Source organism: Cheilinus undulatus, linkage group 21 (assembly GCF_018320785.1).
Source record: "Cheilinus undulatus linkage group 21, ASM1832078v1, whole genome shotgun sequence".
NCBI classification, from domain to species: Eukaryota; Metazoa; Chordata; class Actinopteri; order Labriformes; family Labridae; genus Cheilinus; species Cheilinus undulatus.
Window position 1 is genome coordinate 12482756 of NC_054885.1, and position 15883 is coordinate 12498638.

A 15883-nucleotide genomic window follows, 5' to 3' on the forward strand; every position below is an offset into this window, starting at 1 on the left:
TTACTGCTCACAAAAATCTCACTATACACTATCTCAAAATATTAGAATATTGTGGAAAAGTCCAATTTGCAATGGTTTGTTTTACTCTGGTTTGGTAAAAACAACCACAATCATGGGGAAGACTGCTGACTTGACAAATATCCAGAGGACAATCATTGACAACCCTTCACAAGAAGGGTAAGCCACAGAAGGTCACTGCTTAAAGGGCAGGCTGTTCTCAGAGACCGTATCAAAGCACATTCATGGAAAGTTGACCAAAAGAAAAAAGTGTTGTAAGAGAAGATGTATAAGCAACAGGGATGAGCTCAGCCTTCAGAGGATTGTCAAACAAAGCAGGTATAAGAACTTAGGGGAACTTCACAGAGTGCTGACTGAGGCTGGAGTCAGTGAATCAAGAGCCACCACACAGACGGGTCCAGCAAATGGGCTACAAGTGTCATGTTCTTTGTGTCAAGCCAATCTTGAACCACAGACGTAATAAGCCTCTCACCTGGGCTGAAGAGAAAACAAACTGGACAGTTGCTCAGTAGTCCAAAGTCCTGTTTTCAGATGAAACTAAACATGCATTTCATTTGAGTCCAGAGACTGGAGGAAGATCAGAGAGGCACAGAATCCAAGGCGCTTGAAGTTTCCACAGTAGTGGATGGTTCGGGGTGCCATGTCATCTGCTGCCATTGGTCCTCTGTGCTTTATCAAATTCAGAGTCAATGTTGTCAGCCATCTACCAGTAGATTTTAAAGCTCTTCATGCTTCCATCTGCTGAAAAACTTTATGGAGATTCTGATTTCCTGTTCCAGCAGGACTTGGCACCTGCCCACAGTGAAGCTAAAACTTCCAGACACTCTTTTGCTGACCCTGGTGTTACTGTGCTTGATTGGTCAGCCAATCAATCACCTAAACCCCAGAGAGAATCTCTGTGGTACTTTCAGGGAAAGATGAGGGACACCAGACTCAACAATACAGACGAGCCGAAGGCTGCTATCAGAGCAACCCCTAAGGCTTTAGTCAGTTATAAGAGCTGTAAAAATGATAAGCTATGTTTTAACTAGCTCTACCCACAACCAGTGAAAAGTTGCTCACCTGGGAGGTCAAAGCCGGTCATGGGAAGAATGCGATCTTTACAAAAGTGTCTTTTTTTGTGAGAAGCTATTACAAGAGCTCATAAAATAGCCCACAAATGGAAGGATAAACCAGACTTAAAATTTAAGACCACCCCCCTACATAACATCAGAGGAGGATTTCTGAGGTCACACTCACCGACCAGAGTTATGAGCTCCACTTGGAAATGTGCATCTGATTTCTAGACATCAGATAGTGACTGTTTGCAGGCAGACAGCTCCAACAGAGTCAGGTGGTTTCGAACATAACAGTTTACATCAGCCGGAAAGCTGTGGGAATTTTCTCCTGATGTAACTGCACAACAGTTCAATAAACTTAAATCTCCAGGAACAACAGCTAATGTTCAACAGCTGTTGCCTGTACTGCATGTGTGCACAGGCTCTACCTCAACATCCTGGTCTCCTAAAAGCACTGCATCAAATACAGTCATAAAACATACAGTTGAACTTATTTTAACCACTTCTGCACACTCAACAGTCCTCTAGAGGACGATTTAATCTCTCTTCTCTTGTGTGGTGTAACAGTAACTGTGATGTTGGCTAGGAAATAAAAACTATTGATGGCAGTTGCTTAATGCCAGCTTAGTAGAGGGCTCTTTGATTTACTTGAAATATTGCCTTAAAGTCATCACCAAAATATGAAACATTTGTCAGATTCGCTTTAACACCACTAAATCACTAAAACATTTGCAACCCTCAGTTACTGTAATCTCATGAAAATGCCTGTGGTGTGGAAAAGGTTGATTGCAGTATTTTGTTTTCCTTCACTCTGTATGAGATTTAGTCCTTACACTTTGCTCTTTCTGGAATTTTTCTCTAGCAACCGCCCGTCTCCAAATCAAACCTGTGTTGGAACATGACCCTCCTAATTGAGGTCTGGAAATTTAGATTACAGCTTTCCTTTCACTCTCTGTCTGCAGCTGCAGCAGAAGAGGAATGGAGGAATTTAGCACAGAGGAAATGAGGACCCTTGGGGGAACAACCAGAAGTTCAGTGACTTTGTCAAAGTCAAGTGAGTTGTTGAAAATTGGTATTTTGCCTTAACTCAATCATTCATTTTCATTTATACAGCAACAAATACCCTCAAAAGGTAAAGCAAGTCTAGACCATACTATGGTTTGTGTAACAATAAATTTTGAATATATAGCAGAAAATCCCAATAAAAGTTCTCTCATGGCACTTAACAGTCACAGCTTACTAAACACCAAACCCCTATGCTCAGCCCTGTGGGTGGTGGGCCCACAGGGTAGCAGCTCTATGTTACCTTCCCATAGAGAGAAGCCCTGCCTGGCCACCAGACAATCACCATCCAGCCCCTGTCAATCTGGTTCCAGTCCTTTTTGCAGATGATGTGGTTCTGTTGGCTTTTTCAGTTGGGGACCTCCTGCAGGCATTGGGGTGGTTTGTAGCTGAGTGCACCTCCATGTCCTACCCCTGGTTCTCTGCTGGAAAATGGTGGATTGGGATAGGGTTGAAAAGGCTTTTGAGAGGCAAAAATTAAAAACATAACCAGACTTATTGATGTACAGCACAGACTGTAAAAAATGATGGAACCAAGTCTGAATGATGTCGGCCTTTTGATTACTGCAGATAGCTTTAGAAGCCAATCCAAAGTGGCTGCTATACTGAAAACACTGTCTCAGACAAAGGGGTAGAGCTCAGACATAATCTCCTGAGAAATAGTTATCTTGCTGGCTTGCCATCACATCAGCCATGCCCCTAAATATGCATACCTCATATCATCCTTAAAAACTAAACAGACAAGTTACAAAGAAAAGTCACCCACCATACATTGACATGAACTATTCAAAATCGTTTTATGAACGAGGCTGTAAATATGTTTACTCTTACTGTAATAAGTATTTTAACAAAGGGTTTGTATGTGTAACGATGGGTGACTTCTGGTGCTTCTGCAGCCAGCCTCAAGTGGACAATCAAGGATCTCCTGCATTGGCAGGGTTGATATTAGCATATGTCTTATCAGATTATCTTATCACTCAACAATCATCTTTTTACAACACATGAATGCATGAAGAAGAAGAGCACACAGGGAAAAGTTAGGATGCACAATACTGGAATTTTGCCAATAACCAATATGCCGGTATTTACAAATAAATTTTAGCTAATACTGATTTTGGTATTGATATTTAAATGTAGTTCAGACCTAAAACTTCAGTCCTAAAACACATAATTTAAAGTTTGAAAATTAACATTTAGGAGATAAAATTTTGGTTTTCTTTACTGTAATGTCTCATAACTTACTAAGTTTAGAGACAGCATAAAGCTTTGCATTGATTTTATCAGCTAGTTTACCTAACTGTGTAAATACCAGAATGGCGGATAAATTGTAGCTTTATTTGTTAGCGCTGTATGGTGTTACGCTTTGTTTAGCAACCCAGCCTAATGTGTTCATGTTGTAACAATAGCTGTCTCCCAAATGCCCTTTTGTTTAATTTTCCAATTAAAAAATATCTTGTGAGAATTTTTTTCATAATAATATTAATAATACCAATAACGAAAAAAAGTTATCCAAGAGGCATGCACATTATTTTCATTTTCAGTATCTGTGTTGTTGTAGAAGTAAATACATCAAAACCACAGACCCACTTGGCTAAAAGTCACCAGATAACAAGGTCACCGATTAAAGGGAAACACCTTACATCGGCAAAAAAGCTCAAAGATGTAACGGTCATTCTGGGTAAACTACAAGGCCAGCTAGCTAGCTTTCAGATAGCAGTGGCCAACCTTAGGTGCCAATGCAAGTTAGCTGCCAAAACAACTCTTTTTCCAATATTAATCTTAAAAACTGCCTCCATTACAATATTCTTGTGTCTTCTTGTGACACAGCCATTTTATTGAAGGCTTTTTTGTGTGCTTTATTAGGATAAATGTGCTGAAACGATTCATGGAACACTTTTCTCTCTCTCAAAAAAAAGAAAGAAATAAAACAACTAGAAAAGCCCTCAAAGAGCACAGACCTCCGCCATTAGCCATATCTCCCAATAGTGAAGAATCCTTTAAAAACATTCCTGAATCCAGACGGTGATCCGGACCACTCCCAAAATCTAATTCGCCAATTACTCCCTCCCCAGTGGGGTGGAGACACGGTGAAGCTAAGCACTGGCTTCGCTACATGTCGACTGTCATGACAGAAGCACCCATGGTCTCAATGGACGACTGAAAGTCATGGCAGAGGGTGAATATTCCACTATTCCTCCAAGCATTGGGAGTATTCTCACTACTAAAATGTCCTGAAAATCCGTCCATGACTTTTTGAGTTATATTGCTAACTAACAAAACAAACAAACTAACGAACAAACCCACCTGATCACATAACCTCCTTGGCGGAGGTAACAGTTATAATTTTGACAGCAAGAAGTTTTCATCCATTCATCAGCGTTAAAGTAAGTGTACACTGTCAGCCATTGTCAAGTAAAGCGCACATGGCACTTGTTGCCTTCCTACAACAAGGAGGGGTCGTTAGGAATCAAAGCTCCCTCCCACAGAGAGACAAACTGGGTGAGAGAGCGCTGCTGACTCAGGATCTCCCTCCCCTCCTCTGCCTCTGTCCCCTCGGCAGGCGAAGCGGCTGCAGAGACGTCAAAGAGGTAAGATTTATGCAGCTACATGTGTTTGTTTTCTGTCGATAGTGCTCTTGTTGTGATGCTGTTTATTGCTTTATTTACCGTTTCAGATCAGGAGGCATGCTTCTAGTAAAATAGTGTGCTCATGTGCACGACTGCCTGGAAGAAAGCGTCTGCAGGCTGTTGCAGGGCAAACTGCAAGATGTCTGGATGCAGTAGTTACTTTTAGCGTAAATTTTAACGTTGCACAATGCTTGGATTTAAAACGATGCACAGTGCAGGGTTATCAGCTACCCTTGTATTTTTAATGAGCCGTTATGTCTTTGTAAAGGATTTGTGTTTATTTTTGTTTTTTCCTATTCTTTCTGTTTTTCTGCAGTCATCATTTCATGTTCAACTTTCCAGCTCAACTGGAATTTCCCTTTAAAACCACTCACATTAGATCCCAGTTGAGTGTCTTGGCCAAATTAAGAACACATAAAGGCTCCCCTGAGGTTCAGTCTGACTTTCCTGTGCCAAGTCTGCAAATTATTATTACTATTATTCATTTATTTATTTTGACAAAAGACCCCTGAACGCCAAAAAAAGTCTTATAATCTCTTATATTGAAGCAGGACCCTCAGACCTTAAGTGGTGTTTGCCTTTGTGTCATTGAAGTCATATTTGTGTCTTTTTTTATCTTTTGAGTTGTTTTGTCCATTTGCAGTCCTTTTTATATCTTATTGCTGTTGTCCTCATGTGTTCTTTCTGTGTATATGTGGAGAGAACCTCCTCCAGGTACTCTGGCTTCTTCCCACAGCCCAAGCACATGCTTGTTAGTTTAATTGGTGGCTCTGAATAACGTGTAGGTGTGACTGAGCATTTGTCTGTCTCTGTGGGTCAGGACATGTACATGTGGTTAGAAAAAGTCCAGTTATAGTTGTAAACAAACTAACTACCCTGCCTCACTCAATCAGTACATTTACATTTGCATGCACAATTGGTTGTAGTTTGATTAGGGTATGTAACTGGAGTACTGTCCTGGTCCCAGTATATAAGCATCAAGGGAAAATCAATTAGCTAATGGAAGTTTGTCTATTTTGAGAGAACTGGCATGCCCCCTGCCAGCTTATCCACTATTTGATATTCTTCAGGTTGACCCTGCTAACAAGCAGTGTCTACCTCACTGCAGAGCTATGAAAAACTATTTGCCCCCTACCTGATTTATCATTTTTTTGCATATTTGTCACAATTAAATGTTGACAGCTCTCATTCTGGGAAGGGTTGCAAAGCTAATTCAAGCAAACCACAGTGAGAGCCATTATCCACAAATGGAGAAAAAACTTGGACTAGTGGTGAACCTTCCCTGGATCTCCTAGCCTACCAAAATTACTCCAAGAGTGCGTCGACTCATCCAGAAGGTCAGAGAAGAACCTAGACCACCATCTAAAGACTTGCAGGCCTCACTTGACATAGTTAAGGTCAGTGTTCATGATTCAAGAAAGAGACCGGGCCGTTATGGCATCCATGGGATGAGGCTGAATCACTGCAGACCAAAAAAGAAAACACAAAGGCTCGTCTCACATTTGCAGACAAACATCTTGATGATCCCCGAGACTTCCATCCATCCATTTTTCATACTGCTTTTCCCGTTGGGGGTCACGGGGGCCTGGAGTCTATCCCAGCTTTCACTGGGCGAGAGGCGGGGTACATTCTGGACTGGTCGCCAGTCAATCTCTGGATCCCGAAGACTTTTGGGAAAATATTCTGTGGACTGACAAAAGTTAAACTTTTTGGAAGGTGTGCGCCCCATTACATCTGAATGGCAGCATGTCATTAGAAGAACATCATACCAACAGTCAAACGTGATTTTGTTAAGTTGATGGTCTGGCACTACTTTGCTGCTTCAGGACCTGGACCTCTACCAGAAAATCCTGAAGGAGAATGTCCAGCCATCAGTTTGTGACCAAAGTGCACTTTGGATATCCAGCAGGACAATGATCTGAAACATACCAGCCTCTGAATGGCTAAATAAAACAAAACGAAAGTTTTGGAGTGGCTTCATGCATGAAAACCCTCCAATGTGGCTAAATAAAGCTATTCTGCAAAAAGAGTAAAATTCCTCCACGGAATAAGGCAAATTTTTTCCTAGCACCGTAGATGGTATGTTGATGGGCCACCCAGGTATATTTACAGTCACCCAAGTATATTTGCAGATCCTTTTTATGTTTCACAAAAAATCATAGATATCATTATCTGGATACACAAGACACATCCACTAGCATCTCTCAACTGCAATGTACCAATTAAGGTGCAATGTCTCATGTTTAAAAAACCTTTTAAGCACTAGTTAATACAAAAACAATTGCAGCTTTTTAAACAATTATGTAATTGCTTGACATTGCAATTGTAGTTGCAACAATTGTGCAGCACAAACGTAGAGAAGGGATGCTACAAGGGATGCAAGTTTCAGGAGCAGGAACACACCTCAACCATTTCTTCTCCTTTTGCTGTCTTATTCTGTAACCCTGCCTCCCACCTCTTTCCTCTATTTCTCTCTTCACCCTATCCGTAGGGCCCTAAAAGGGGGTTTGTTGTGCATAGGAGCTATGGCAGATTCCTTAAACTATTGCCAGCAAAGGTCGCTGCTCAAAAGAATTTTTCCAAAGTCATCTATAGATAGTTGTCAGTCACATCTCAACCTTTTAAATTACAAGCATTTTAAAAGTAGTTTTATTCCAACTTACATAACTATATGGGTAATTGATGGATGAAGTGGCTTTACTTCATTGGCTCTCTGCTGTAGAGTTGTGCATCTTTGCTGGTCTCACCACTAGATTTGATTGTTTATCCTGACAGAGTTTCAATTTAATATCATGATGCATCGCAATGGATTGTAACCTCAGTAGTCTGTATCACTGCACATGGCTGCTTTTTATCAATGAAGACGGGAAGTCAGATAAATATCACCTCACTTTCATGTCCACATAAATATCTTTGCATGTTAATCCAAAATAGATAAGTTATACAGTTGCCTGGAAAATCTACAAGCTCTGTCAACATGCAATAATTATGTCCCTGCAGCTGTAAGTGAAGTTTTTATCATTAAGAATGTGTCTGTTTGCATTCTTTTGCTGGATTGTCGGTCCAGTTGTATAGGAAGGATCCCAGTTAAAGCAACAGCTGTGGTGTATAAACACAGCAGCACACAATGTTCCAGTTACAGTACACAGAAACTGATCGACCACTGGGTCTGGCAGAAGGCCATTGCTTTTACTCTGAAAATTTTCAGTTTGGCCTTTTGATGGAAACAAAAACCTTGACTGTCTACTTTTGTTAAAATAAACCATTAAAATCATTCAGTCACTGCTTCCTTGGATCATTAGTGGTGATTTATGGGCTTCATGTAGGGTCATTTTTCATGTGATTTCCATCTTTGTATCCTGGCCTTCTCTTATCATTTTTCACCTTTATTAATGCACTGTTCGACCTTTTTAAAGTCAGCTTATGTGAAAGTATTTGCAGAGGCTTTTTAGGGCATTTAAGCTGCTTATTTTTCGCATGGTAGCTTTGCTTTATTTGTTTTCCCACATTTCCTGGCTCCCGTTTCTTGCTGTTGGGGTGAAAAATGTTTTCTCTGGCTCAGAGAGGAATTTTCTTTTTCCTCTCTGCTGCTCTGGGAATGACATCCAGGACACACAATGGTCTGATTTTCTGAGCAGCTGCTGAACAACTGATATTTTGGCCAGTACACATGTTTCACAAATCAAATGAAACAGTCTCTTAACTCTTTTGTCCAAAGCGTTTGACATGTATTTCAAAATACAATTACCAATTAATTTGAAGTCCAAAAAGACCAATAATGAAAGAATAGCCAAAAGTGCATAACTCTACAGCTGAGGTTAGTCTTTTTTATCTTTACTGGAACCTACTTTTAATACTTCAGTCAGGACCACTTTGTCAAGAAACACATGATTTGCGTCTTATAAATTTTCTCTTTATCAGCAGTTATTATTTTGCTTTTATTGCTGTTATTTATATTTGGCAGTGGGGCTGTTCTGGGATCCCCCTGCCCTTCCACAAGCCTTTGTGGAAAGCATCAAGCAGGAACAGCACACAGATTAGGCATCAGTGACAACAGAATGATGTTGATTGAGTCAGATAAAGCATAGAGGAGAAGCTGGGGTGGAGGAGGGTTGCAAGAAGCAGCTTGCACAGGGAGCAGTGAAGTATAGCCAGGCTAAAGCAGTTTAAATATGGCATATGAAACATATTCAGCCCTTCCTTTATGAATTATTTGTCATTGCTCTTTTAACTGATAACGAGCATTGCTGGGTGGTCGATTCTCCACAACTCCGCTCCTGTGTGAAATAACTCATCAAAAGTTACAAAAATATTCATAACTTCTGTATAGACATGTTTACCATGGGGGGTCCCTAATGATTTAGGTGATCCTCTGCCTCTTCAGTGAGCATCAACATGAGATTGATCTTTTTGTTTTGATTGCGCAAAGGCATGAAATATATAAGGAAAATTTGTACATGCAGTTCATGTTATTCAGACAATGAACCATAGTAACTTTCCATCAAACACAGGCATAAGGACAAAATTAAAATCACCTGTCCTTGTCAGGATGGGGAAGTGGGACACAATTGCGGACCCGGGTTTCTTAAAGTTATCCCAGAAGGATAACCACTAAAATCGCAAGCAATATTTGGGAAAGGGAAGGGAGAAAACCCAAATTGGTAGCAACCAGAACTAAGAATCTCCCCAACTAAATTAATACTGAGAAAAGAACAAAACCACCACTGCCTTGCAGCTGACTAGAAACAAAGCTCTAAGGGGAAAGAAAAGCCTCCTCCAGTGAAACACTAAGGTCACCAGACCAGTGTAAAATTAAACAAAAGGACTGGGCAAAGGCCTCCAGCACTAAACCACTTTAGCTGGTAAATCACAGACAGTATACTCAGGTAAGTTGTCAGTTATGTTTGTGCAAACTCTCACTAAAACACAGGAAAACACAAGGAGATGCGCTCACTAGCTCTGAAGGTGAGGTAATGAGTCAGCACTGAGAGCTGAAACCCAGGAGTATAAGTAGGCTTTCCACACCTGGCCACAATCAGGAGCAATCAGCTCACACACACCTGGCACTGCCACACCTGGCCACAATCAGGAGCCATCAGCTCACACAGACACCTGGCACTGCCACACCTGGCCACAATCAGGAGCCATCAGCTCACACACACCTGGCACTGTACTGATTGATCACACTCAGTGAGGACCCTGTGTGATCTCCCTCACAGTCATATCATCATGTTCTTTATGATTTTGAGTCAGATCTATGATCTTATTGAAACATGATCTCTATGATCACTTTACATTTAAAATGCTTGACTGTTCTAAAGGCATTTTAAGCTAATTTCTACACATTTTTGCTACTTTTTTGGAGTTGGATCTATTCAAAGCAATTCTCTCACTGTGCTTATATACTGGGATAAGGACAGCAGGACAAAGACAATTATTAAATCAATGGATTGGAATACTGATAGTTTACTCTCTTTTTTAAATATGGCCCTCCTGACTCAACATGTCTCAACTTTACAGCTCCAGCAATGGCAATTGTAATTTTAAGAGGCCAACATGAACATGCTTGCTTGCTTGCTTGCTTGTTTTTCTCTGTTTGGTTGTGATATTGTCCTGTTTTTGGCTTCTTCTTTTGTGTAATGTATTCTGTTACTATTGTACAGTGTCTTTGAGTTTTTGAAAAGCGCTTAATAAATAAAATTTATTATTACTTTTATCATTAAAAGTGAATTGGACAAAGATGAGGACAGCGGGTTAATGTTGGGTGGGTTGGCTGATGTTTGCTGATTATTTCTTGTTCCTAAGATTGATAACCAATATTTGGAACTAATATTCATCTACTTTGATGGGAAAAAAGTATTTAACATGGGGACGCAGATGGTCTAGCGGTTAAAACCCCATTTATCCATTTCAGACTCTATCCACTGTCCTACTCTATAAATGAAGACACAAAATGTCCAAAAAACCTTTGTAAAAATGTACTCAACATGGGAAAAAGTAAAATTGCATGATTATAAAAAATTAGGAAAAATACAAAAACTTGCTGCTTTAGAAAAAGCACAGAGCAACACAGTAGCAGCAGGAAAACAGGAAGTGATAGTATAGACTTACTGTGTCAGTGGCGTGTGACATCTAGCCTATCAGACTGTTATATTCAGGATGTTTGGTGAGACCGTGGAGACTGAAAATAAAGCCAGAGGTGAAGACACACTTTGCAGTAGAACCTAAGTAGCTCATTTGTTGATAAATACATTTTGTCATTTATGGGTAAAATAAAGTGCTGATAATGATAATCAACCAAATGCAAATCTGATAATCGGTCCACTACTAATGTTGAATAGTAGTTAAATTTGTGAAGCATGATAGGAGGTGAAGCTGACTCCCAATTTCAGTTCATGCACACATTAATCATGCAATTTTGCATAAATGCAATTTTCCTTTTTAGGGCTATTTTACAGTCTTTATCAAATATCACGATGCATCACATCATATGTATAATACAGCAATTATTGCAGAACCCCTGCGTTCATGAATTACCTTGTGCTTCCTATCCTAATGGCTTTAAACTCTTGTAACCTATTTCCTCAGTTGTATGCTTTTATTTAGAAAATGGATAAGAAATTTTATGAGATGGAGAGTCATAAATTCACTGTATAAACAATGTAATAGTGTTCTTTGTGCTTACTGCAGGCGCAGCGATGTTGGGAGTCCTCCTCCTCCTGTCCTTCTCCTCCCTGGTGGCTCTGGTACCTCCTCCTGGCGCTCCTCCTCCTGCTCCCTGCAGCCGCTGCTGTGACCACCTGGAGGAAGAAGATGGCAGTGGAGCAGAGCCTCCAACAAAAGGGTTCAGCCATGTGCCAGAAGTACGCACTTATATCAACATGACTATCCTTAAAGGTATCATATCTGCATTTGTATTTCTATAACTACACAGTATAAGCCAGTATTTTTGACTAAACATTACTTGCTCTTCATTGACAGAGTTTGTTGAAAAGCATGACCAAATTTTAGGCACAGTTGTCCTGGAGCACATTAATGTCACGCATAACAGAGAAATCTGATGACTGACTTGTGTGACTGTGCAGGTGACAAAGGAGACAGAGGTGACAGAGGAACACCAGGCAAAACTGGACCTGAAGGTCCTCCAGGTCTCAGAGGGCCAGCAGGCTCAAAAGGCTCCAAAGGCCAGGCCGGTCCTCCAGGAGATGCCTGCAAGATCCAGAACTCTGCTTTCTCAGTCGGCCGTCGTAAATCCCTCCACAGCCTGGACACCTACCAGAGCCTTCTTTTCGACACGGTCTTTGTCAATCTGGAGGACCACTTTGACATGTTCAAGGGGAAATTCATCTGCCGGATCCCTGGGATCTACTTCTTTAATGTCAACATCCACACATGGAACTTCAAAGAGACATACCTGCACATCATGCAGAACGAGACAGAGCGTGCCATCGTGTACGCCCAGCCCAGCGACCGCTCCATCATGCAGAGTCAGAGCCTGATGTTGGAGCTGAAGCTAGGCGACGAGGTCTGGGTCCGTTTGTACAAGAGGGAGAGGGAGAACGCAATTTACAGTGATGATGTCGACATCTATATCACTTTTAACGGATACCTCATCAAGTCTAGTGCAGACAGAGAATGAAGGAGCAGAAATTTGGTGTAAAAATGAAAAAAGACACTCAGCATACCATTTTTGCTTTCTGGAAAATAAGCAATGAGGATGAGCTAAAATAAACTTGATCTGCCAATTAAGTCGCACAAAAAATCCAAACTGAAAGTATAGGCAACAATTTAATTCTCTTGAAACTGCACAAAAGTATGCTAGTTTGTTGTTTTATCATTTGGTAGATAGGGAGGTTCATGCCACTTCTGAGAAATCACTGCTGAAACTAGTTTGTTAGCTTAGCTTAGCTTAGCATAAAACCTAGAGAAGCTGGACTCATGAGCAGAAGTAGCAAAATCCACTGACCAGGACTGTTTCAGGTTTACTGATTTTTAAAAATGTGTTTTAATCAGTACAAGGACATTGTTTTTCTTGCAAATATATGTTATGTGTCAGAGAAAATGATTATTTGTTATCTACAACAAGACACTGAGTCATTCAGTAGGGTCACTTCTACTGAGGACTGTTGTAACCTTTTACATGTGGTGCTAAAAAATGGTGCTAACTGAACTTTTTTATGAACTTAAAATTTGAGAAAATGCAGGAAACATGACTTTTTTTCTGACACCATCTTCTAACAGCATGTGAGCGTCAGATATCACTTAGCATTACGCTGCATGGGACACTCTTTCCACTGCATCCATTAAATATTATTTCTCTCTCTTCATTTCTTTAACATCTTGTGCTTTTTTTTTTTTTTTTGAAGGCGGAGAAATGAACATTTTAATGCATCAAATCAGCAAGACTGTGCAAGTCAGCCAAATAATTTTGCATCCATGTTAATACAAATTGGATTATATAATTTTTTAAACATGGATCTGCATATTGATAATGCATCACTATCTCCCAGAGCCCCGAAAATATTCAAACATTTTAGGCACTGCTGGGGTGTTATGAAGCCCAGGTTGCTCTGATAGCAGCCTTCAGCTCATTTATATTATTAAGTCTGATGTCTCTCATCTTCCTCTTGATGATACTACAGAGATTCTCTATGGGGTTTAGGTCAAACCAGTTGGCTGACCAGTCAAGGACAGTAACACCACGGTCAGCAAACCAGTTTCTTGTAGTTTTGGCTTCACTGTGGGCAGGTGCCAAGTCCTGCTGGAAAAGGAAATCAGCATCTCCATAACTTCTCAGCAGATGGTGGCATGAAGTGCTCTAAAAGCTGGTAAATTGCTGACAGTGATGACTGGACTTGATGAATCACAGTGGACCAACAGCAGCAGATAGCATGGTACCCCAAACATCACTGACTGTGGAATCTGTGCACGCTGGACTTCAAGCACCGTGGATTCTGTGCCTCTCTAATCTTCCTCCAGATTCTGGGACCTTGATCTCCAAATTAATTCAGAATTTAGTTTCATCTTAAAAAAGGTCTTTGGACCACCAGGCATAGGTCTAGTTTGTTTTGTCCTTAGCCCAGGTGAGAGGCTTATAACATCTGTGGTTCAGGAGGGGCTCAATACTAAAGGACACAACACTTGTAGTCCACTTCCTGGACCCGTCTGTGTGTGGCGGCTCTTGATCAACTGACTCCAGCTTCAGTCCAGTCTTTGTGAAGCCCCCTTGAGTTCTTGAGTCTTCTTTGTATGAAAACCCTCTGAGGGTTGAGCTCATCCATGTTGCTTGTGCATCTTCTCTTATGACACTTTTCTCTTCCAGTCAAACTTTCCAGTGGCTATACAAACTTTAAACTCACTTTACTTGACTGTTGGTGAACAAGTTTGCTTATAACACCACCCTTTATTCTAAAAAAGAAACTGTATAGACTGTGACTTTACTCATGAAATAGTGAAATAAACTTAAAGATTATTTTATTACACTTAAAAGCTTGTGATATGAATACTTATCGATACTGCATAAGAATAACCCTCAACATGAATTTGCATTATAACAACAATGACTAGAGGATTTTAATTATGAATTTGCTTGTTTCTAATCACTTCCAGCATTAGCTTTGATTTAACTTTGATGTTTTTACCTGAAGTGCCTGTGTGGCATGTTGTAGACCATGTTTTGCTTCTTTGTTGCTCCTCACATGACCACAGGAGGACAGTCAATTCTCTCTGTTTAACATCGGCATCAACAATGATCCTTTTTGTTGTAATAAACGACCTTCTAGTATTAATGAGGCCAGTGACTTCTATTTGTGGTTCATTATAAGGATATGTTCTGAAATTGGTTTTCTGTTTTAGCCAATTTGACCACCAGATGGCAGCGTTTGACCCTCTTTAAATAAAACTAACAAATCCAAGCAGTGTTTCTGGTTATTTTTAGACTCTTCAGCCTTAAACCTACACAAGATATGATGTTTCTTTTCTCTGTAGTTGAGGAGCTTAGTTTTTCAGTGTGTTTGACATATTTTGACTTACTGTACAGGTATAAGGTAATTTTTTACCAAAGATCTTTAGTAAGGAGAAGGAATCACAGCCATGCAGTGGATCTCTGAGCTTGATATCTCACAGTCTCAGAAGCCATCAGCTGGTCTCTGAGTACCAAGATTTTTTTTTTCTTACATGCAACAACTTTGAAGAGCTAAAAAGATAAATAATCTATAAAATTTAGTCAGTCACTACAGAGATTGCTTTAAGTCAGACCCTTAATTTATGTCATATTGGCATACTTAAAAAGAGCTCCTGAATGGGAATATTGTGGTAAATGAATATTCATGTGGGGAAAAAACAGAGCATTAAAAACAAATGATATTAATTTCAACTGATATTAAATAGGGAAAACAATTGCAACCATTTGACATTACTTCCCAGAGTGTATTGCACATCAATCACAGCCTACATATGAATTTGTTTTTCAAATATTCTTACAGTATATAAATGAAGTTTGATTCTATATGTATCATAAATATTTAAAATATTAATTTTACTCCATTAAAGACAAATGTATCTCATCATGAAGGGTTCCTTTCCAGATCTTCAAATTGAGATTTAGATCAAAATGACCACAGTGACACCTTGAGGATGTCATGGAGAACAGCTGGTTCGTTGCCCGAGTATTTTGTTATTGTAGATTTCAGGGAACCCAATGCTTTTTCTTGTTTTCTAATTATGTTTTGAGTAACCCTGATTTTTCTGAACATTTTTAAAAGTTCACTGGTGCTGCTCATCATTTCCCGTTGCCCTGATTCATGATATTTCCCTCCCAAATACACACAAAGTTGCCCTCTGGAAACAAACTGACCATTCTGGCTCCCAAATCTTTAACAATAGTTATGTTCCAGTGTTACCTAAGTGGTCAACGCTGTGTCATAACATGTCACACAGGGAATATATTATTGTGTTTTTTTCAGTTGAGATGAGTTATTTCCCACCATACCCTGCAACTTTTTTGTGTCTTGAACATTAAATAGATGCTTCATGACACCAGATGAAACTGGTTTAAAAAATAATGACTCACAACAGATATGTAGGTTTTGGCTTTAGTATACAAAGCTTATGAGTTGG

General features: G+C 40.0%; 1 protein-coding gene across 1 annotated transcript; it reads left to right on the forward strand.

Annotated features, from left to right (window-relative positions):
* Positions 1 to 4414: 4414 nt before the first annotated feature.
* c1qtnf6a (C1q and TNF related 6a) lies at positions 4415 to 13092 on the forward strand. The gene is made up of 3 exons (XM_041778651.1): positions 4415 to 4726; positions 11456 to 11662; positions 11851 to 13092. Exons 2-3 carry the CDS (start codon positions 11464 to 11466, stop codon positions 12402 to 12404), a joined length of 753 nt encoding a protein of 250 aa, XP_041634585.1. The 5' UTR covers positions 4415 to 4726; positions 11456 to 11463; the 3' UTR covers positions 12405 to 13092.
* The last annotated feature ends 2791 nt before the right edge of the window (positions 13093 to 15883 follow it).

Coding starts and splice junctions, on each gene's coding strand:
- c1qtnf6a (XM_041778651.1), top strand. CDS start 11,464: ATGTTGGGAGTCCTCCTCCTCCTGTCCTTCTCCTCCCTGGTGGCTCTG. Junction 11,663..11,850: donor CAACATGACTATCCTTAAAG/GTATCATATCTG, acceptor GTGACTGTGCAG/GTGACAAAGGAGACAGAGGT.